The 22,409-nt window shown below is 41.6% G+C and overlaps 2 protein-coding genes across 4 annotated transcripts in view; one reads left to right on the plus strand and one right to left on the minus strand.

Annotated features, from left to right (window-relative positions):
* Positions 1-9,255, minus strand: part of LOC133638459 (poly [ADP-ribose] polymerase tankyrase-1) — a 312,114-nt gene extending 302,859 nt beyond the window's left edge. Inside the window, exon 1 of one of the 3 annotated variants that reach the window (XM_062031088.1) lies at positions 8,565-9,196. In XM_062031088.1, coding sequence (XP_061887072.1) covers positions 8,565-9,036 — 472 coding nt within the window. In that variant the 5' untranslated portion in view covers positions 9,037-9,196. Of the gene's footprint in view, positions 1-8,564 lie in introns of all 3 variants that reach the window. The other 2 variants (XM_062031089.1, XM_062031093.1) reach the window with 2 other exon arrangements.
* Positions 9,256-11,763: 2,508 nt separating this feature from the next.
* LOC133638461 (uncharacterized) lies at positions 11,764-21,129 on the plus strand. Its single transcript, XM_062031102.1, has 12 exons — positions 11,764-11,884; positions 14,891-14,964; positions 15,316-15,382; positions 17,976-18,002; positions 18,121-18,311; positions 18,805-18,919; positions 19,073-19,164; positions 19,274-19,351; positions 19,441-19,515; positions 19,615-19,752; positions 19,956-20,179; positions 20,938-21,129. The coding sequence occupies exons 1-12, from the start codon at positions 11,772-11,774 to the stop codon at positions 20,944-20,946; spliced, it is 1,203 nt and encodes a 400-aa protein (XP_061887086.1). The 5' UTR covers positions 11,764-11,771; the 3' UTR covers positions 20,947-21,129.
* The last annotated feature ends 1,280 nt before the right edge of the window (positions 21,130-22,409 follow it).

A 22,409-nucleotide genomic window follows, 5' to 3' on the forward strand; every position in this document is an offset into this window, starting at 1 on the left:
GTGTATCGCAGCACAAAGCAAACAATCTGAAGATTCCCGTCATATCAATTCCTAGATATGGTCGAAATTATTTAAGGCGCACTACGCAAAATAAACGCAACATTATTAATATTACTACTACGGATTACTTTAACAATATTACTACTACGGATTACTTTAACAAAAATTTGTCAAAACAGTCCACTATCTATAATAGGGGCTTTTTAAACACAAGAGCATTGTCTCCCAAAACGTTATTAGTTAATGAGGTCATTAGAGACAACAATCTTAACGTCATTGGTCTCAGCGAAACATGGCTCAAACCAGACAATTTGTTTGCGCTTAACGAGGCATCTCGTCCTATCTATACGAATGCGCATATTGCCCGACCCCTTAAAAGGGGTGGGAGGGTCGCACTAATATACAATGAAAACCTTAACCTTACCCCTAACCTAAGTAATAAATATAAATATTTTGAGGTGCTTACTATGAGGTCTGTCGCACCGCTGCCTCTCTAACTGGCTGTTATCCACCGCCCCCCTGGGCCCTATTCGGACTTTATCAGTGAATTCTCAGAGTTCGTCGCTGATCTAGTGACGCACGCCGACAATATCATTATAATGGCGGACTTTCATATCCATATGAATACCCCATCAGACCCTCCGTGCGTGGCGCTCTAGACTATAATTGATAGCTGTGGTCTTACACAAATAATAAATGAACCCACGCATTGCAACGGTAATACGATAGATAAAGTTAAAGTACCAATGATTTTCTAGTGCTTGTCAGGGGTGTCACCACCTCCAAAGTTATGATAGTCCCGTGTACTAAAATAATGTCCGATCATTACCTTATAAAATTCGAAGTTCTGACTCATTGTCAACAAGCTAATAATAATAACTGCTTTAGCAGCCGCAACATTAATGCTGCCACAAAGATTACTCTTGCTGGCCTACTGCCTTCGGTAATGGCGCCATTCCCAAATTATGTGGGCTCTATTGATAACCTCACTAACAACTTTAACGACGTCCTGCGCGAAACCATTGATCGTATAGCACCGCTAAAGCTAAAAAGGGCCCCTAAAAGGCGTACCCCATGGTTTACAGAAGAAACTAGAGCTCTTAAATGATCATGTAGAAAGCTGGAACGCAAATGGCTTGCGACTAAACTTGAGGTTTTCCATCAAGCGTGGAGTGATAGTTAAATAATTTATAAACGCATGCTTACCTTAGCTAAAGCTAAATACCACTCAAATCTCATCCGCCTCAACAAAAATGATCCTAAATATTTGTTCAGTACAGTAGCATCGCTAACCCAACAAGGAACTCCTCCCAGTAGCTCCACCCACTCGGCAGATGACTTTATGAATGTCTTTAATAAGAAAATTTAACTCATTAGAAAAGAGATTAAAGACAACGCATCCCAGCTACAACTGGGTTTTATTAACACTGATACGAATGTATATACGACGGATATTGCCCTCCAAAATAGTCTCTCTCTTTTGATGAAATAACATTAGAGGAACTCCTACAGCGTGTAAATGGGATAAAACAAACAACATGTTTACTTGACCCACTTCCTGGGTCTTATCAAGGAACTGTTTGTAATATTAGGACCATCAGTGCTAAATATTATAAACGTATCACTTTCCTCTGGCACTGTTCCCCTAGCATTCAAAAAAGCGGTTATTCATCCTCTGTTCAAAAGACCTAAACTCAATCCTGACCTCATGGTAAACAACCGGCCGGTGTCCCACCTTCCGTTTATTTCGAAAATCCTTAAAAAAAATTGTTGCACAGCAGCTAAATGTACACTTAGCGTCTAAAAATCTCTGTGAACCCCTTCAATCCGGTTTCAAGGCAAATCACTCTACGGAGACAGCCCTCGCAAAAATTACTAATGATCTATTGCTAACGATGGATGCTGACGCGTCATCCATGTTGCTGCTTCTTGATCTTAGCGCTGCTTTCGATACCGTCGATTATAATATTTTATTAGAGCGTATCAAAACACGTATTGGTATGTCAGACTTAGCCTTGTCTTGGTTTAACTCTTATCTTACTGACAGGATGCAGTGCGTTTCCCATAACAATGTGACCTCAGAGTATGTTAAGGTAACGTGTGGAGTTCCCCAGGGTTCGGTTCTTGGCCCTGCACTCTTCGGTTCTTGGCCCTGCACATCCCCACATCTGCGGTCCCCTCCAAGGTTTCTCATTGTCATCCCATTGGGTTGAGTTTTTTCTTGCCCTAATGTGGGATCTGAGCCGAGGATGTCGTTGTGGGTTGTGCAGCCCTTTGAGACACTCGTGATTTAGGGCTATATAAGTAAACATTGATTGGTTGAACGTTGTGTAATTTGTAGGTTATTGTGTGAATATATTAACACTAAACCTATTTTATTTATGTAAAATACACAATAGACATTGTTTACGTAAAATACACTATCGACATTATACTTTTGTTATATTTATTTAATGTTTATGTGTTCAGTCTTACAAACTTAAACGAAGGAAGAAGTGTAAATAAATAACTAAGGAAGGAAAATCATTCAAAAGAAGGAATCAACCCTTAACAAAAAAGTGGAGGGTTTTTTTCTTCATGCTTTTAACTATCTGCACACGCTGGAAACGAGTAGCGAGGGCAGAATAATTAATTTATTGCCAGTGCAGTGTGAAAGCCAATGTGTTTACTTTGCAATTAAGTAAACAGAGGCTCAAAAAAATATAACCTGCGGAGGCACTTTCTGACGAAACATCCATATTTCGATGTCCGGCCCCTGGGCCCTTGAGCTCCTGAAACTGCGGCCCTCTTCATTTTGTAGTTGAATAGCCCTGTTTTAGGCCATATCGCCCATCCTCAACTTCCAGTACATTATCATGGTCAAGAAGTCCTTTAAAGGCCTACTGAAACCCACTACTACCGACCACGCAGTCTGATAGTTTATATATCAATGATGAAATCTTAACATTGCAACACATGCCAATACGGCCGGGTTAGATTAGTAAAGTGCAATTTTAAATTTCCCGCAAAATATTCTGCTGAAAACGTCTCGGTATGATGACGTTTGCGTGTGACATCACGGATTGTGCGGACATATTGGGACACCATTGTGGCCAGCTATTAAGTCGTCTGTTTTCATCGCAAAATTCCACAGTATTCTGGACATCTGTGTTGGTGAATCTTTTGCAATTTGTTTAATGAACAATGAAGACAGCAAAGAAGAAAGCTGTAGGTGGGATCGGTGTTTGAGTTGTATTGGTGGGTTATATGGACGGGAGGGGGGAGGTGTTTGTTATGCGGATTAATTTGTGGCATATTAAATATAAGCCTGGTTGTGTTGTGGCTAATAGAGTATATATATGTCTTGTGTTTATTTACTGTTTTAGTCATTCCCAGCTGAATATCAGGTCCCACCCGCCTCTCACAGCATCTTCCCTATCTGAATCGCTTCCACTGCCCTCTAATCCTTCACTCTCACTTTCCTCATCCACGAATCTTTCATCCTCGCTCAAATTAATGGGGTAATCGTCGCTTTCTCTGTCCGAATCGCTCTCGCTGCTGGTGGCCATGAGTGTAAAAATGTGCAGATGTGAGGCGCTCCACAACCTGTGACGTCACGCTACTTCCGGTACAGGCAAGGCTTTTTTATCAGCGAACAAAAGTTGCGAACTTTATCGTCCATGTTCTCTACTAAATCCTTTCAGCAAAAATATGGCAATATCGCGAAATGATCAAGTATGACACATAGAATGGACCTGGTACCCCCGTTTAAATAAGAAAATTTATTTTCAGTAGGCCTTTAATCCTTATCCTCCCCACAGCTTGTCACTCACCAAACCCGAAAGTGGCCTCAATCTCATTACCCGTTACAGTATTCCAGAAATTGATCCCAGAAAGTTGTGTAAATCATCTGATGATTAGCAATCAATAATAATGGCAGTATCGGTAACAGTTTTTCTGGATTTCACAAATCTATGTAAGGATATATCTAACCCTCTTGCAATAATTTCTTGGTTGTGTTGGGTTTTTGTTGCTCGTTTCTTCCCATCATGTCCTCTGTGGGGCTCTGGGGTATATGACATGTCAGTGTGTGATCAAGAACAATAAATTAAATAAATATAATTGATCCTTTTCTTTAAACTAAGTGTAAGGACATTTTAATTTCATGAACAATGTAATGAAATGTTTCTAATACTTTGATTCGACATAACTACTCTTCTGCAAATAATTCACATAGTGTTACTAGGGCTGGGCGATATATCGATATATGCGATATATCGCGGGTTTGTCTCTGTGCGATATAGAAAATGACTATATCGTGATATTCGAGTATAAATTCTCACGCAGTTGCTTTTAGCTGCTGGCATTACACTACAGGCTCTCCTCGCTCTTTCCTGTGTCTCCTTCTCACAGACAGCAAGCGCACCTTCTTACACACGTCACATACTGTCACGTTATACGTTATATACGTATACGCCCTCGCGCAGCAAAGAGGTAGCAGCATGGGTAACGTTAGCTGTGATGCTAGCGGTGCGGTGCGAGTGGTTATACGAGAGAGAGAAGGTGCCAATCTGGTAACAAATGAAGGAATAATTAATTCCCCCAAAAAACAGCAAGGGGTCCATCGTCTGGCGGTGGTTTGGCTTCAAGAGGGAATATGTCGAACAGACAACCGTAATTTGTCAAGTGTGGGGCGAAAGCGTTGCTGTAAAAAGTAGCATTACTGCTAATATGTAGCATCATTTGAAAAGTCACCCGCTCGAGAATGAACAGTGTTTACTCCGCACGTCAACAAAATGCCGAGGCAACCATTTCCACATCAACACCGTATGAAAATAAAAAACGACATAAGGAGACAACGTCCGCCGGAACCTACCACATAGCGAAGGACGTACACTATTTGATTTCCTATTATGCAGCTAATTTTTATTTGACAGTTATTGAAATATATTGTGTGACATCATGCACAAATGTGCACTTTATTTGTTTTAAACTATTGTAGTGGCGTTCTGTACAAAAAGTGCACTTTAATTTAGTGTTGTTTTGATTTGTCATCTTGACGGACATCATGCACAAAAGTGCACTAATAGCTTGTTTTAAAGGCCTACTGAAATGAATTTTTTTTTATTTAAACGGGGATAGCAGATCCATTCTATGTGTCATACTTGATCATTTCGCGATATTGCCATATTTTTGCTGAAAGGATTTAGTAGAGAACATCGACGATAAAGTTTGCAACTTTTGGTCGCTGATAAAAAAAAGCCTTGCCTGTACCGGAAGTAGCGTGACGTCACAGGTTGAAAGGCTCCTCACATTTCCCCATTGTTTACAATGCAGCGAGAGCGATTCGGACCGAGAAAGCGACGATTACCCCATTAATTAGAGCGAGGATGAAAGATTCGTGGATGAGGAACGTTAGAGTGAAGGACTAGAGTGTAGTGCAGGACGTATCTTTTTTCGCTCTGACCGTAACTTAGGTACAAGGGTTCATTGGATTCCACACTTTCTCCTTTTTCTATTGTGGATCACGGATTTGTATTTTAAACCACCTCGGATACTATATTAAGGCTGAAACGACGCGTCGACGAAGTCGACGTCATCGGTTACGTAAATGCGTCGACGCCGTTTTTGTGCGTCGACGCGTCGCATATTTACGTCACACTACCGTCATGGCGGAGCGCAAAGCAGACGATGCGAGCGGTGCGAGCAAGGGGGAAAAAGCACGCCAAAAGTCGTCAAAAGTGTGGGAGTATTTCAATGCACGGCCTAAAAATGTTGTTGTATGCACACTGTGTCGAGGGAAAATGGCCTATCATAGCAGCACAACGGGTATGAACGAACATTTGAAAAGAAAACCATCATCTAGTCAATGGTCCACGTGAGTATACGTTATCATTACACAAAAACATGAATGTGTAATTTGTATCTGCTAGGGGTGTAACGGTACGTGTTTTGTATTGAACCGTTTCGGTACGGGGCTTTCGGTTCGGTACGGGGTGTACCGAACGAGTTTCTAAGCTAAAGTCTTAACAAGCTGCTTTGCTTCTTCTGCCTCTGTCTCAGCACCCAGCATTGTCCCACCCACACAACCATCTGATTGGTACACACAAAGCGTTAACAGCCAATCAGCAGTGTGTATTCAGAGCGTTAACAGCCAATCAGCAGTACGTATTCAGAGCGGTAACAGCCAATCAGCAGTGCGTATTCAGAGCGCATGTAGTCAGCGCTTCAGCGTCGAGCAGATAGGTGTTTAGCAGGTGAGCATCAGGCAGCGGACTCTCCCCAAATGATAATAAACACCTCCCAGTCAACTACTAGTAACATCACTATGAGCCCGTTGACCTTCTAGAAACTTAAACTGCAGCTCAGCTCACTCGCAGTCCTGGCTTGAGGTGAAGGCTAATTACCTCTCAGTTCCAGCCACATCCATCCCTTCTGAGCGCCTATTTTCAGCTGCTGGGAATATTGTAAACAAGAAAAGAACCAGCCTCACCCCAGAGTATGTAGACATGCTAACCTTTCCTCATTACAACTGTTAGTCACTCTCTGGAATGAGTAGAATTGGTTATTGTGTACTGTGTTGGACTGGATGTTTATTTTGCACATTTTAAAAGCAATACTTAATGTTTACAGTGCTCCAGAATATTTAGATTGGCACTTTTTTGTATTGGATGTTTATCTTTATTTTTGCACATTTTAGCAAATAAGCAATACTTTCACTTTTGTTGAAATGTTTACACTGTTACAGAATATTTCGTTTTGCACTTTTTTGTATTGGATGTTTATCTTTATTTTTGCACATTTTAAAGCAAAATAAGCAATACTTTTACTTTTGAAATGCTTATACTATTGCAGAATATTAAGATTTGCACTGGATGTTTACTTTTATATTTGCACATTAAAAAGCAAATAAGCTACTTTTAATTTTGTTAAATGTTAAAAGTTTTAAATGTTTACATTGTTACAGAATATTTTGTCATGTTGTTGTCAATGTTGACTGAGTGGCCATACTTTTTTTTTTTGTAAATAAAAGCCATGCCTTTTGAAAAAACTGGCCTACATTTATTTTTTCATCTTCATTTTAAATAAAAAAAATAATCGGTAAAAGGAAAAATAATCTATAGATTAATCAAAAAATAATCTATAGATTAACCGATTAATCGAAAAAATAATCTATAAATGAATCGATAGAAAAATAATCGTTAGCTGCAGCCTTATACTATATCCTCTTGAAAATGAGAGTCGAGAACGCGAAATGGACATTCACAGTGACTTTTATCTCCACGACAATACATCGGCGAAGCTCTTTAGCTACGGAGCTAATGTGATAGCACATCGGGCTTAAATGCAGATAGAAACAAAAGAAATAAACCCCTGACACGAAGGATAGACAGAAAATCAACAATACTATTAAACCATGGACATGTAAATACACGGTTAATGCTTTCCAGGCTGGCGAAGCTTAACAATGCTGTTGCTAACGACGCCATTGAAGCTAACTTAGCAACGGGACCTCACAGAGCTATGCTAAAAACATTAGCTATCCACCTACGCCAGCCCTGATCTGCTCATCAACACCCATGCTCACCTGCGTTCCAGCGATCGACGGAGCGACGATCATAGATGCGGTCGGCGGCCCGGAGACGGAGGAAGTCAAGGGGAGGTCGGCGGCTAGCGCGTCTGCTATCCATCTCAAAGTCCTCCTGGTTGTGTTGCTGTAGTCTGCCGCTAATACACCGATTCCACCTACAACTTTCTTTTTTGCAGTCTTCATTGTTCATTAAACAAATTGCAAAAGATTGACCAACACAGATGTCCAGAATACTGTGGAATTTTGAGTTGAAAACAGAGCTTTTTGTATTGGATTCAATGGTGTACCAATACTTCCGGTTCAACGATTGACGTCTCGCGCATACGTCATCATACATAGACGTTTTCAACCGGAAGTTTAGCGGGAAATTTAAAATTGCACTTTATAAGTTAACCCGGCGTATTGGCATGTGTTGGAATGTTAAGATTTCATCATTGATATATAAACTATCAGACTGCGTGGTCGGTAGTAGTGGGTTTCAGTAGGCCTTTAAAATGTCTCTGACAATCTTGCACTTTCTGTTTTGAAATTACATGAATGTTTATCCCACTGCTTAATAACTGTTTAATAAATACAGTTTTGGTAAATCTACTTAGTTGTGATTTCCCTCTCTGCATGAAAGTTTAAAATGAGCATATATTAATGCAGTATGAACAAGAATGTTTTAATGTAGACACATAGAATCATCATACTGGTGTGATTATATGCATCAAGTGTTCATTCAAGGCTAAGGCAATATATTGCGATATATATTGTGTATCGCGATATGGCATAAAAATATCGAGATATTAAAAAAAGGCCATATCGCCCAGCCCTAAGTGTTACCATATTGTATATTATTTGTTAAATATGTTAAAACAGTCGCATGAGCATAATATAAACAGTCGACTATTTTCATATGTAGGTGCAAAGCCCTAAAAAGTCTTGTGATTGTGCAAAAAACAGGATGTTTACGTCAGGTCGGTGACTTTGTTTGTAAATGTATTTTAGTTACCTGCAGCAAAGTGTAAAGGTGTCGATTTACGTCCTGCCATGTCTTTAGCGTTCACGTTGGCTGTATCCACTAGTTTCTTCACCCTCGAAACATCTCCATTCCGACATGCTTCAAACAGCTCCCTGAACGCTCCGTTCGGACACCCTAAAAAACTGCTGCCGCTACCCGTGTTACCGCTACAGGAGTCCGGCGTCGAGGCTGCGCTCGCGCCGCTGCCCTCCGTAGATGTCGGGGAGCTAGCTTTGCTGCTAGACCCGCTGCTGTGGGCCAAAGATGGAGAGGCAGCGGCGGTGGAGGGAGAGGTTGGGTCCGGGGAAGCTTCGCCGTCTGCTACACTGTCCGCACCGGCTCCACGGGTGAGAGGCACGGCATCGTAGGACGGGGCCAGAGGCGAGCCCAGCGGGGTGACGGGGAGCGAGGCGCCTCGGGGCGGGGAAGAGAGGAGCTGAAAGGAGCGACGAGGGGTCGCCATTTTCGCAACACAACAGTCCCTACTAGCAACAAAACATTGCTGACAACTTCCTGTCAAGCGAACCTAATTTTCCGGTTCGTTTAGCGGGAGTAATTTGTCTTCTTCTTCTTCTTTGTGTTTTAAGGCGGTTGGCATCCAACTGAATGGTGCATCACCGCTACTTTCTGCTCCGATGTGTGGGTCAGACAGTAGTGCACAACCTAAATTCCCATGTCACAAAAAAACTTGAAATAAGCAAAAAATAAATAAATACTATTATCCTTTACCCACATGCACCTGCTCTATCTTTTAACCCACCTCTTCCTAGCCCCCAGTATACCTTAAAGGCCTACTGAAATGACATTTTTTTATTTAAACGGGGATAGCAGATCTATTCTATGTGTCATACTTGATCATTTCGCGATATTGCCATATTTTTGCTGAAAGGATTTAGTAGAGAACAACGACGATAAAGATCGCAACTTTTGGTATCTGACAAAAAAAAGCCTTGCCCCTACCGGAAGTAGCGTGACATAGTCAGTTGAACATTTCCGCAAAGTTCCCTATTGTTTACAGTGATGGCGGCCAGAAGTGAGAGCGATTTGGACCGAGAAAGCGACAATTTCCCCATTAATTTGAGCGAGGATGAAAGATTTGTGGATGAGGAAAGTGCAAGTGACCCACACAGCAGAAGACTGCTATACGGATCCGCCTTCAAGTCGCCCAACCCGCGTTACTGTCACATTCGTTTTGGCTCCGCCTAAAGGATCCGCTCCGCCTCTGAAAATTGTACGGTCAGACAGAGGATCCTGAGCGGACCCGTGTCTGATTCGCGTACGCGGTAAACTAACGCGCGCCGCCTAGGCTCCGCCTACACGGATACTGATCCGACCAATGATCCGCAGACGTGGACGCGCGCCTATAAAGTGTACGCGCATGAGCCAAGCTCGGTCATTTGGATTTTGCTGGAACACGAACGTAAGTAGATTTATTGATTTATTGCTACATTCACAGTAAAGATCGGCCTTTGTGTTTCCATCATCATTTATGTATGATTGTAATGACGTTGTTTGATATTAGGATCTAGTAAAACTTTATATTCTGTAAAAAAAGGCTATTTTATTTAAAAAGGAATAGCAATTTCGGCAGAATATGTTTTAACATATAACAGAATATGTTCTAACATATTCTGCCGAAATTGCTATGGCCGTTAAGTAAAGTTAAGTTAAGCAAAGTTTCTTTGCTGTGTATTTTTCTTGATGTGACGCTGCAGCTGCAATTAAGGACCGAGAGACAACGTACGTTAATTGTCTCTCGGTCCTTTTATTTTTTTATAAACTTTTTGGTTGTCCCTCTTAAAGGCCTACTGAAACCCACTACTACCGACCACGCAGTCTGATAGTTTATATATCAATGATGAAATCTTAACATTATAACACATGCCAATACGGCCGGGTTAACTTATAAAGTGACATTTTAAATTTGCCGCTAAACTTCCGGTTCGAAACGCCTCTGAGGATGACGTATGCGCGTGACGTAGCCCGGGGAACACGGGTATGCCTTCCACATTGAAGCCAATACGAAAAAGCTCTGTTTTCATTTCATAATTCCACAGTATTCTGGACATCTGTGTTCGTGAATCTGTTGCAATCATGTTCATTGCATTATGGAGAAAGAAGCTGAGCAAGCAAAGAAGAAAGTTGTCGGTGCGAAATGGACGTATTTTTCGAACGTAGTCAGCAACAACAGTACACAGCCGGCGCTTCTTTGTTTACATTCCCGAAAGATGCAGTCAAGATGGAAGAACTCGGATAACAGAGACTCTAACCAGGAGGACTTTTGACTTCGATACACAGACGCCTGTAGAGAACTGGGACAACACAGACTCTTACCAGGATTACTTTGATTTGGATGACAAAGACGCAGACGTGCTACTGTGAGTATGCAGCTTTGGCTTCTAAACATTTGATCGCTTGACCGTATGTGCGCAACTTTTTTTTGCGTATGTACGTAACTTTTTAAAAATATATAAGCTTTATGAACCTTGGGTTAGGTGAACGGTCTTTTGGGCTGAGTGATTGTGTGTGTTGATCAGGTGTTTGAATTGTATTGGCGTGTTCTATGGAGCTAGGAGCTAGCATAGGAGCTAGGAGTTAGCATAACAAAGACGTAGGTGTTTTTATGCAGGATTAATTTGTGTCATATTAAATATAAGCCTGGTTGTGTTGTGGCTAATAGAGTATATATATGTCTTGTGTTTATTTACTGTTGTAGTCATTCCCAGCTGAATATCAGGTACCGTGAGTATGCAGCCTTGACTGCTAAACATTTGATAGCTTGACCGTATGTGCGCGTCACGTACGTAACTTTTTAAAAATATATAAGCTTTATGAACCTTGGGTTAGGTGAACGGTCTTTTGGGCTGAGTGATTGTGTGTGTTGATCAGGTGTTTGAATTGTATTGGCGTGTTCTATGGAGCTAGGAGCTAGCAGAGGAGCTAGGAGCTAGCGTAACAAACACGCAGGTGTTTTTATGCAGGATTAATTTGTGGCATATTAAATATAAGCCTGGTTGTGTTGTGGCTAATAGAGTATATATATGTCTTGTGTTTATTTACTGTTGTAGTCATTCCCAGCTGAATATCAGGTCACCCCCGGCTCTCACAGCATCTTCCCTATCTGAATAGCTTCCACTCCCCACTAGTCCTTCACTTGCACTTTACTCATCCACAAATCTTTCATCCTTTCTCAAATTAATGGGGAAATTGTCGCTTTCTCGGTCCGAATCTCTCTCACTTCGTGCGGCCATCATTGTAAACAATAGGGAACTTTGCGTATATGTTCAACTGACTACGTCACGCTACTTCCGGTAGGGGCAAGCCTTTTTTTTATCAGATACCAAAAGTTGCAATCTTTATCGTCGTCGTTCTATACTAAATCCTTTCAGCAAAAATATGGCAATATCGCGAAATGATCAAGTATGACACATAGAATAGATCTGCTATCCCCGTTTAAATAAAAAAAAATCATTTCAGTAGGCCTTTAAAGTATTCTATAAGAATGCACACTGTCTGTGACTTGTTGATAAACATGCGGGTTAAATTCCTGGATTGTGGTTGTTAAATTGTCCTCAGACTTTTATATGCTAAATGCTGCCGATAGCATAACCATGTTGTTAGCTTAATGCTATATGCTCCCGCTAGCTTAATGCTAACGGCAGTTACGGGGTTTCCTGCATGGTCTCGTGAGTTTGCGCACGGGCAAAAAACTCAGTGTCTGTGTGGACATCTTGTGTGCCGCTGCATGTGGTATTTTACAGGGGTGTCCAAAGTGCGGCCCGGTGGCCATTTGCGGCCCGCAGGTCATTTTTTAACGGCCCATTTTAAAATACGATTAAAAAAATTAAAAACATAAAGTGGTATGAAAGACCAAACAGGTGAAATGTAATAAGAAAATGTTGCAATGTTTACTCTAATAACACAAAGCTGCCATGCAGGCTGTTTCGTTCTTTAAAAAATAATGAATCAAAATCAATGTTATTTTGAATTATTGACCTATCCAAGGCTCCAATTACGTCACATTAAATATTGCACTTTGAGATATTTTTTGGGGAAAATGTTGCATACTTTGTTTGCCATATAAAAAATTGAGCTGTTTTTTTTTTTTTTAAAGAAGGGCCTTAAACGAACAAACAAAAAACATAAACAACAATAAAACTTATAATTGACAGATCTGAAGTTGATCTCGAGATTATTGTGTTAAAAGTAAGCAGTAAAAAAAATTTGCAATTTATTTTTTAACACTTTAATGAGTAGGACCCTTTTGGTTCCCCAATAATTTTTGTGTGATTTGTTTTTAAGTGTCTTCGTTCAAAAAATAATAATGAATTAAAATCAATGGTGTTATGAGTTATTGACCTTTTTAAGGCTCCAATTATTATATAATCTCAAATATTCCACTTAAAAATTTTATTGGGTGAAAATATTGTATATTTTGTGTTTTTTCCATAAAACAGGGTTTTCTTTGACAAAAAGAGCATACGATTTACATCTTTAAAAACGTTATATTGACAGATAGACCTAATGTTGATCTTGTTAGGAGCTGGTCAAGGGCGGACCCCGGGATGCAGAGACGGGAGGCAATTTTGAATAACAAAAAAGGAATACATTTAATGAGTCCACAAAGTGTTAACAAAAAGCGATGGGGCAGAAGTAGTGATGGGTTGATGAGGCCTCATGAAGCGTTTCGACACATTGCAAAACTGTATTGATACTGTGTCGATACTGTGTCACTAAATACTGACATCTGCTGGACATTAAAAATCCCTACAGGCAACCTATGGACCGACTCAACTGACACTGATTTTATGACCTAGTATATACAATAATATAAACCAAGTCATTGTATTTCATTTAGGATTATTTCATATCTTCATTTAAATAAAAATATATTTTTATCTTTTTTAGATACAGTCAAATAATGTGAACATGTATCATGACTAGGATGGTAGAAGGTGGGGATTGAACCCCAGTAATCGATTGCTGGCACGGCCACGCTACCAACTTCGCCACGCCGTCATTCCTGTACCTTCTCTAGTAACAGTAGTGATGGGTCCACACAGATGCATAGGCGCATGCGTCGAGCTCATAGAGCGAAACCCCGTGTCGGTGCGCGTACCGCTTTTAGAAAGTCACGTGACCGATCATGAGCTGCTTTGGTCACGTGACCGATACGCGAACTGTATCGCACTGACGCCTCTGTGCCCTGTGAGCAACATTCCCTCTAAGGTGCGCGCCTGCGCAATTGCGCAGTGCTCTAGCGTCCTCCGCGCACACCGTGCGCCGCACAGCCAATATATGCCGCGCACCAAATCAAACCCATCTGAATTCTAAACAAAATAAACACATTTATTCTGTGTAATTTTGAAATGCAACTTTGAGTGACAGTGACAACAAGCGGCCCTAATGGTGTTCGTCAACAACACGCATTGCGCCGCTTCCTAATAAACACAGTTTGGCGCGCAGGCGTCAGTGCGATACAGTTCATGAGCGGTCACGTGACCAGAACAGCTCATGAGCGGTCACGTGACCAAAACAGCTCATGAGCGGTCACGTGACCAAAACAGCTCGTGTTCGGTCACGTGACTTTCTAAAAGCGATACGCGCACCGACACAGGGTATCGCTCTATGAGCTCGACGCATGCGCCGATGCATCGGTGTTGCCGGACCCATCACTAGGCAGAAGTGCACACCATGAAGTACTAAATGGAACAGGTTTCTCAGTGGTCGTCAGGGGAACAGCCAGGGCGTACTACGCACAGGGTAAAAGTCCTTGCGGCCTCAAGGAGGCTAGGAAACAAACAAAACAACATTAGGACATACAGGATAAAGGAAAAGCAACGTACCAGGACTGACGAGACGAAGCAGACGCATGCACGTGGAAGGTGCAGGATAAATTAACCGACAAGACCAGCTGCGGGTGACGAGCTTAAATACTCCAGGGTAGAAAATAGGTTGCAGGTGTGTCTTAGTGTCCGCCCCTCGCTGGAGACTAATGAGCTGAGGAAACAAATCACAACAAAAGAGAATGCAGGGAAAAAACATAACAGATCTAGGGATTTAAAACTTGAATAATAATACTGAATAATGACACATTTTTAATATTTATTTTACCAAAACCCTTTGGGGTCCCTGGGATCAAGCCTGAGTGGAGGCCTAAATGTATATTATTTATGCATATATTGTATTGGTTTTTAAAATAAAAAAATATCAAATTGGCCCCCGCTTGCTTTGATTTTGCGGCCCTCAGTGGAAAAAGTTTGGACACCCCTGTGGTATTAATATGAGTGTGTATTATTTATTTCTTTATTCTTTAGTGGAGCTCGAGATCCTGTTTACTGTGGACTAGCTGTGTGTGACGCCCTGTTTTTGTTTCCATTAAAAAAAAAAGGTATGTCTGTTATGAGTTTTTTTTGGCATAGTTAATTGTAGAAAAAAATATTAAATGAGGTGATGTGAGTGGGAAAAATTGCTGCACATATTAAGGATCCTTTTTTCTTGATCTATTTAAAAAGAAAAGGTGAATAAATCCTCCACGACAGAACAGTGACTGTTACATATATAATGTATAATGTAACGTGTCTATCTGCAATCTTTATAATTAAAATGAATGAATTAGAAATGAATTATTTTATTCACTGTTTACGTCGGTTCAGACAACTAATGTATTTTGCGCCTGTTCATAATTTCTTATGCTACTGTATGGAACTTGGTCCCATCTTCTATTTTGTGTGTTTTGCAGCATCATCTATTGCCTGGATTGCCTGGATTTTTGTTTACTATTGCTCCTGCTGCGTTCGCTTAATCAAGTAAGATACTTTCTGGTTTGTTAAAATGTAATGTTGCTTACACGTTTTTCTAGCAGCTCTTGGCATATTCATGGGGCCGAATCAATTTAACGTTGCCCTATATCTTGTCTAGTTTGTAGTAACGAAACAGACAACACCACCATTTAACAATGTATTTATTTAAATATAACATCAGAAACAATAATCAATGATAAACTTTACTGTATTTTCTTGTCTTTTAGCGCAAACATGAATAGAAAGACCGTGCCTGTCTCTTTATCAACCTTAAGACGAAAGACACATGTAGACGTTCAAAAAAGGCTTCATCAGATTTAGAGAGACATGACAGACATGACAGACATGACAGGAATAGGGGCAGATGACAGAGTTCTTTCTGAGAACACTGCCCAATCCTCTTCAGCTGCACATGCAATGCCAGAGGTGCACGTTTTTACAGAGGAGGACATGGAATTGGAGGCAGATTTTGAAGACGTGTATTGGGATGGGTGTGATGGGGATGGGACATCAGGTTCGGATTCTGAAAATGATGATGACCCAACATCACTTTCTGATAACATTGCCAACTGGGCAGTGAGTTTTGGCATTTCCATGGTTGCCCTAACTGCACTGTTGAGTATACTCCATCTAACCCATCCCAATCTGCCAAAGGATGGAAGGACCCTTCTCAAAACAAAAGTTCAATATTCTATTCAGGAGAAGGCTGGGGGGAACTACCATCACTTTGGCATCCTTTCCTCCTTGAAGGCCACTCTAAGTAAATATGCCAAAACATTGGCAGAGGGCATGACATTGGGGCTGCAGATTAATATAGATGGACTTCCTTTATTTAAAAGTTCCACTGTACAGCTGTGGCCCATCCTTGGCCTACCGGTTACCGTCCCCATGAAGGAACCCGTTGTCATTGGGGTGTACTGTGGACCAAAAAAACCTAGTTCGGCCACAGAGTTCCTATCTGATTTTGTCACAGAACTACATGAGCTAGAGGCTGGGTTTTGCTTTGAAGATAAGTATCTTAAAATTGAGCTTCACACAGTAATCTGTGATACCCCCGCACGGGCCTTTGTGAAAAATACTAAAGCCCACAATGCTTACCATGGGTGCGATAATTGCCTACACCCAGGGCAATACCACAACCGGCGTATGTCGTTCCCTGGACCAGAGCACCCCCTTAGAACTGACATCTCATTTAACCTGAAGGTTGATGAATTACATCACCATGAAGGGCCACATCCATTTCAACGCGTCAAGGTTGGCATGGTAACGCAGTTTCCCTTAGATTGTATGCATCTGGTGTGTTTGGGCATTGTAAGGAAACTGCTCCTAAGTTGGCTCCGAGGTCCGTTAACCGTAAAACTGCCGGCATTAATAGCAGACAGGATGTCAGGCAAACTCCAGTCCATGAGGACCTACGTGCCAATTGAGTTTGCCAGGAGACCACGGTCGCTTAGGGAGTTAGATCGTTGGAAGGCAACTGAATTCCGACAGTTCTTACTGTACACTGGCCCTGTGGTGCTGGCAGGATTCCTGGACCGGAACATGTACTGTAATTTCATGCTCCTGTCAACTGCTATATCCATGTTGGTAAGCCCTGAACATCTCAACCTTGCTGACTATGCTAGACAAATGCTAAAATCTTTTGTCAACCATTTTGGTGAGCTTTATGGGACAGACCAGATTGTGTACAATGTCCACTGTCTGGTCCACCTGCCAGACGAGGTGACGAGGCATGGCTGTCTGGACTCCTTTTCAGCGTTCCCATATGAGAATCACCTTGGGAAAATAAAAAAACTAATTAGAAAACCTGAGTTCCCTCTACCTCAGCTCATTCGGTGCCTTTCGGAGGTTACAGCTACCAAATCAGATGCTGATGCAGACATGTCACTGAAAAGGGAGCATTTTGTGGGCCCAATTGTTGTTGGCATGGAAGTTCATTCACAATATGGGGAAATGCAATGTGAAAGGTGGACCGTCAAATTATCAACAGGGGACAACATGTTTCTGGTGGGGGATAAAGTCTGCCTTATCAAAAACATTATCAAAAATGATAATGGTGTGTACGCTATTTACACAGAATTTTATTATTATTCTATACCTACCCCTTCAACTCTGACAGAATGAACATATTTTCTGTAAATGATCCTTCTGATGAGCTGAAGTTGGTTGAGGTGTCAGCGCTGCGACAGAAATGTGTAGCCTTGCCGTACAGGGATGGTTTCGTGGCCATACCCCTCCTCCACTAAATGAAACAAAAAACTACAAAAAAAAGGTCAAGTTCAAATCAGTTAAAACAATCAGTTAGGAGTTCAAATCTGTTCAATTAATCAGTTTAAACAGTTCAAGTTACAAACTCTAATACTATAGACTATAGTATTAGAGTTTATAGTCATAGTCAGAAGTTGGTAGTCAACTATAGTTGACTACCGACTTCTGACTATGACTATGACTTCCAGTACTCTGGATGAAGAATAGCTGTAAGTATTATACAAAAGTTGGTATTATTCCATGTATACACTACACCCATAATTTCAAACCCTACTTTACGATTGAGCTAAAGTTCTGACTATTATGACCTGTACTTTTACCTTTCTTATAGTTCTTACCACCTTGGGGCACCATTCAGGTAAAATCTCAGCTCATCTTACTTGCTTATTTGTATACACTAACACCTGTGCATGCTTTTGTCCACATTGTTCCTTTGACGATGAATAAATACCCCTTTTCTTTCTTTCTACATTAAGGATGCCTTTTCATCTGGTTAAATTTGTAATGAACGGGGACATTGCGGATGTCCCAAGTGGATGGTACAATGATGGGATGGTTTTCTGGCCCACCTATAAAAATACAGACAGAATTAAAAGGGCCGCTTTAAAGGAGGAGCAGCATGAGACAAACTGGCCAAGATTTGACGTTCGTGTTGTCCGAACTTGTGGTATGCAAATTCATAAATTTCTTGTTTAAAAATAACGTCATAGTTGCTTCTCTTTATGCTTGGAATAACCTATTCTGTCTATGTTCTGACCAGGTCTCTTGTAAGAGAGAGACCTGATACATCATCATCAATACTACGGACGGTGTGGCGAAGTTGGTAGAGTGGCTGTGCCAGCAATCGGAGTGTTGCTGGTTACTGGGGTTCAATTCCCACCTTCTACCTTCCTAGTCACGTCCGTTGTGTCCTTGGGCAAGACACTTCACCCTTTGCCTCTGATGGGTGCTGGTTAGCGCCTTGCATGGCAGCTCCCGCCATCAGTGTGTGAATGGGTAAATGTGGAAATACTGTCAAAGCGCTTTGAGTACCTTGAAGGTAGAAAAGCGCTATACAAGTATAATCCATTTATTTATCATTTATTTATTTACTAATAATATTCTGTTCAGCTCTACAGCTAATTTGAAACTCATGTTCATTTTAACATATTCTATTTTAGACAACTACAAAGAATATAAAATAATGCAGCAATATGGAAAGGGCTGCGACACCTCAGACCTGCAATCTGAGGCAGAGAATGAGGAGCTGCCAGAAAAAAGGAGCAGGAAGCCAGTGTAAGTGTGTTCCGTCTTGTTTTTGTCATGTTTCTACAGTAATAGGAAGGTTATTTCCGGTAGCATTCAAAAATAGACCAGAGATGCTTGCAGTATATGTATATTTGGCAATTTCGGTATTGCAATAATCCTAATGATATGGTTACCCAACAGCCATTGTCTCGGGGACTCGGATGATAGCGAGGAAGACCCGGGAAATAGTGACCTCGCATCTCTGGGGTCGGCAAGCCAATTGCACAGGCAGAGTAAGGAATAATCTCTTAACATCGAAAACGAAACCACCACATTAATAAAGATATGGTTAACATTCTTAGTGCTAAAGATATTCCCCTATCCTTGTATCCCTTCTCCCAGCTCCACCGTCTCGCCGAGTGCCAGCAACAGTCATGAGTACTTGTCAACTCGACTCCTCAACTGGAGATAACTTGCCAGGTAAAGACTGATCTCCGAAATAATATCTCAGCATCCAGTAACCATGGTTAACAGATCACAACCATTTAATACCAATTTATCTCCCTTAGCACCTCACCATGGGGAAGGACGCATTCATATGCCTTCACCAGCACCTGCATTAAACATGCAGAGAGTTACACAAGGTAGGGACTGATCTCTGAAATATTAGTGAATAGTTAGGCCCCTTGGGTATTATCAGTCATGGTTAACTGACGGCTCTCTCACAATGCCCACCTCACTAGGAACGGCAGTCCCTCCTCGACTCCCCCCGCCCGCACCAGCAGCCCTCAACATGTGGCAGACTCAGGAGCCTGGATCCAGCCTGGCCTACAGGCCAGCATGGCGAGGGGGAAGAATGGCCAACAACATTTCCTGCTCTGGTGAGCAATAACTGACAAATACCGGATGGTCATTCTGTGCCACAAATTTTGGAAAAAATTCAAATTCACAAGCAATCACATATTTTCTTCAAACTTTGTCAATAACTTTTGTCATTAACTAAGGTCAATAGCTAATGTCAGGATTATGAGTAATGAGGATAAACACTGAAACATGTTAATTTTATACTGCTGTTTGTCAACAGCGCCTGAGATAATCCAGATCCTTAGCCTGCTGGAACACATGAAGCACAACCAAGACCAGCTGATTGTGAAGGTCAACTTCTTAACCAGCAAGTTGACCAGTACCCCGGGACCAGAAGTTGAAATGCCGGCCAATATCCAGTTTCCACTGGAACAGTTGGAGGCAGTGGAGGCATTTGAGGCATTTTTGATTGAACCATCAAATGGCCCAGCTCGACAAAGAGTGGTGAGGTTTCTTCCTAACATGAATGGTGTCATTAGGTTTATTGATTGTCCATTGTGTCAGTGAGCCACAATCGGCCTGGTTTGACATCGTGTGTAAAGGTAGCATAGGTCCATAAGCCAAGAGAACAGGTTCTGTTTTTTTACATTTCTGGACGCTTTCAACAGGCACAAAAACATTTTAAATGCAACTTAAGCTTACCTGTTTGTTTAAAGAGATGTCTTTGCCTTTTAGATTTCTTCTTTGGCCATTAGATTTCTGCAGGCCATTTGCGGCCTGCAGGTAATTTTTTAACGGTCCCACGGCACATTTTAAAAAAATATGATTGAAATAAATAAAAAACATTATTTACACTTTGGACACCCCTGGCCTACACGAATACAAACATAGAATGATAGTACAAATATAATAAGAAAACAATGTCAACCTCCCAAAGTTGGGTTATGGATATTCATTTATGCCATCCCCCCCACCCCCCGCCGCCGTCATCCAACAGAGCCAAACAAGTACTCTGATCAAGGAACCAAATAACGATATTGTTTGAACATTTTGGATGTCTTGCACACCTATACCCTGATCACAAATTCATAGTTTACGCACCTTATTTTAACCACCTCCAGTAACTTTAAGTCATGTTTCTTTTTAAAATGTAATCTCCTTAATACCTATCACATATTTTGTATTGTGTAAGCATACTTGGCTTTGGATGCTTCCTACCATAAACATAAACGTATCTGTCTTGTAATCTTGTTTGATTACAGGTGCTGTGAGAAAAAATGTGTTGAAAAGGTCAGCCACGGACGATGAGGTCACCAAACACGCGATCAGGTGGTTCAACCTGACGGGGGATCGGGCAACGAGGAGACGAGTCACGCCTCCACCTCCTCAGGAGGAATAGAAATGTATATGTATAAATAAACAACCTTTTATTGAACTTCTTGTCATTCACCAGTTATTCATTTTCTGATATGTTAGCTGTGCATGGAGCAGCATTTCGTTGAAGTTGTAGTCTAGTAGATTAAATATGTATATTTACTTTTTATATATATATTTATATATTATATATTTACTTTATAGAGTGAATTGACCATTTTCTGTTTCTGCCTATTGACAATATTGTTAGTTTAAAAATACAAGGCAATGCATATGTAAGCCTATATTGCTGTAGTAAGGCCTAGTGAATTTTTTAGTTTCCTATTTTATCCTACAGCAAGAACAGAAGGGATTTTGAAAATAAGATAAACAGGTCCAAAACGGCCAGATGAGCCAGGGTTTTTATGAGTCCGTTGCTGGTCCGCGGCGGGAGGTTAGGCTTTGATCATGGATGCGGAGCGGATGCAGCGCGCCGCCACGGCGGATCCGCGACCCGCCTCCGTGGCGGATACGTTCCTGAGAGCAAGTGGACGCCGATACGGGTCCGTGGCGGATACGTTCCTGAGAGCAAGTGGACGCCGATACGGGTCCGTGGTGGATACGTTCCTGAGAGCAAGTGGACGCAGATACGGGTCCGTTTCGCGGTTCCGTTCCGGAAAGTGCGATACCTCCGCGGGGGATCCGCCGCGGAGTGTTTCTGCTGTGTGGGGAAGGACTAGTGGGGAGTGGAAGCGATTCAGATAGGGAAGATGCTGTGAGAAGCGGGTGGGACCTGATATTCAGCTGGGAATGACTACAACAGTAAATAAACACAAGACATATATATACTCTATTAGCCACAACACAACCAGGCTTATATTTAATATGCCACAAATTAATCCCGCATAACAAACACCTAGGTGGTTGTTATGCTAGCTCCTAGCTCCTAGCTCCCGTCCATATAACCCGCCAATACAATTCAAACACCTGCACAACACACACAATCACTCAGCCCAAAGGATCGTTCACCTAACCCAAGGTTCATAAAGCTTATATATTTACCCAAAGTTACGTACGTGACACGCACGTATGGGCAAGCGATCAAATGTTTGGAAGCGCAGCTGCGTACTCACGGTAACGCGTCTGCGTCTGTGTATCCAAATCAAAGTAATCCTGGTAAGAGTCTGTGTTGTCCCAGTTCTCTACAGGCGTCTGTGTATTGAAGTCAAAGTCCTTCTGGTAAGAGTCTCTGTTGTCCGAGTTCTTCGATCTTGACTGCATCTTTCGGGAATGTAAACAATGAAACACCGGCTGTGTTGTGTTGCTGACTTCCCTCGCAAAATACTCCGCTTCGCACCGACAACTTTCTTCTTTGCTTGCT

This window comes from Entelurus aequoreus, linkage group LG21, assembly GCF_033978785.1.
Source record: "Entelurus aequoreus isolate RoL-2023_Sb linkage group LG21, RoL_Eaeq_v1.1, whole genome shotgun sequence".
In the NCBI taxonomy this organism is placed as follows: Eukaryota; Metazoa; Chordata; class Actinopteri; order Syngnathiformes; family Syngnathidae; genus Entelurus; species Entelurus aequoreus.

Bases quoted from the DNA above. Each gene is read 5' to 3' on its own strand.
- LOC133638461 (XM_062031102.1), top strand. From the start codon at position 11,772: ATGGGGAAATTGTCGCTTTCTCGGTCCGAATCTCTCTCACTTCGTGCG. The intron at 14,965-15,315 runs GTATGTCTGTTA...TGTGTTTTGCAG, and splicing joins GTTTCCATTAAAAAAAAAAG to CATCATCTATTGCCTGGATT. The intron at 19,516-19,614 runs GTAGGGACTGAT...CCACCTCACTAG, and splicing joins CATGCAGAGAGTTACACAAG to GAACGGCAGTCCCTCCTCGA.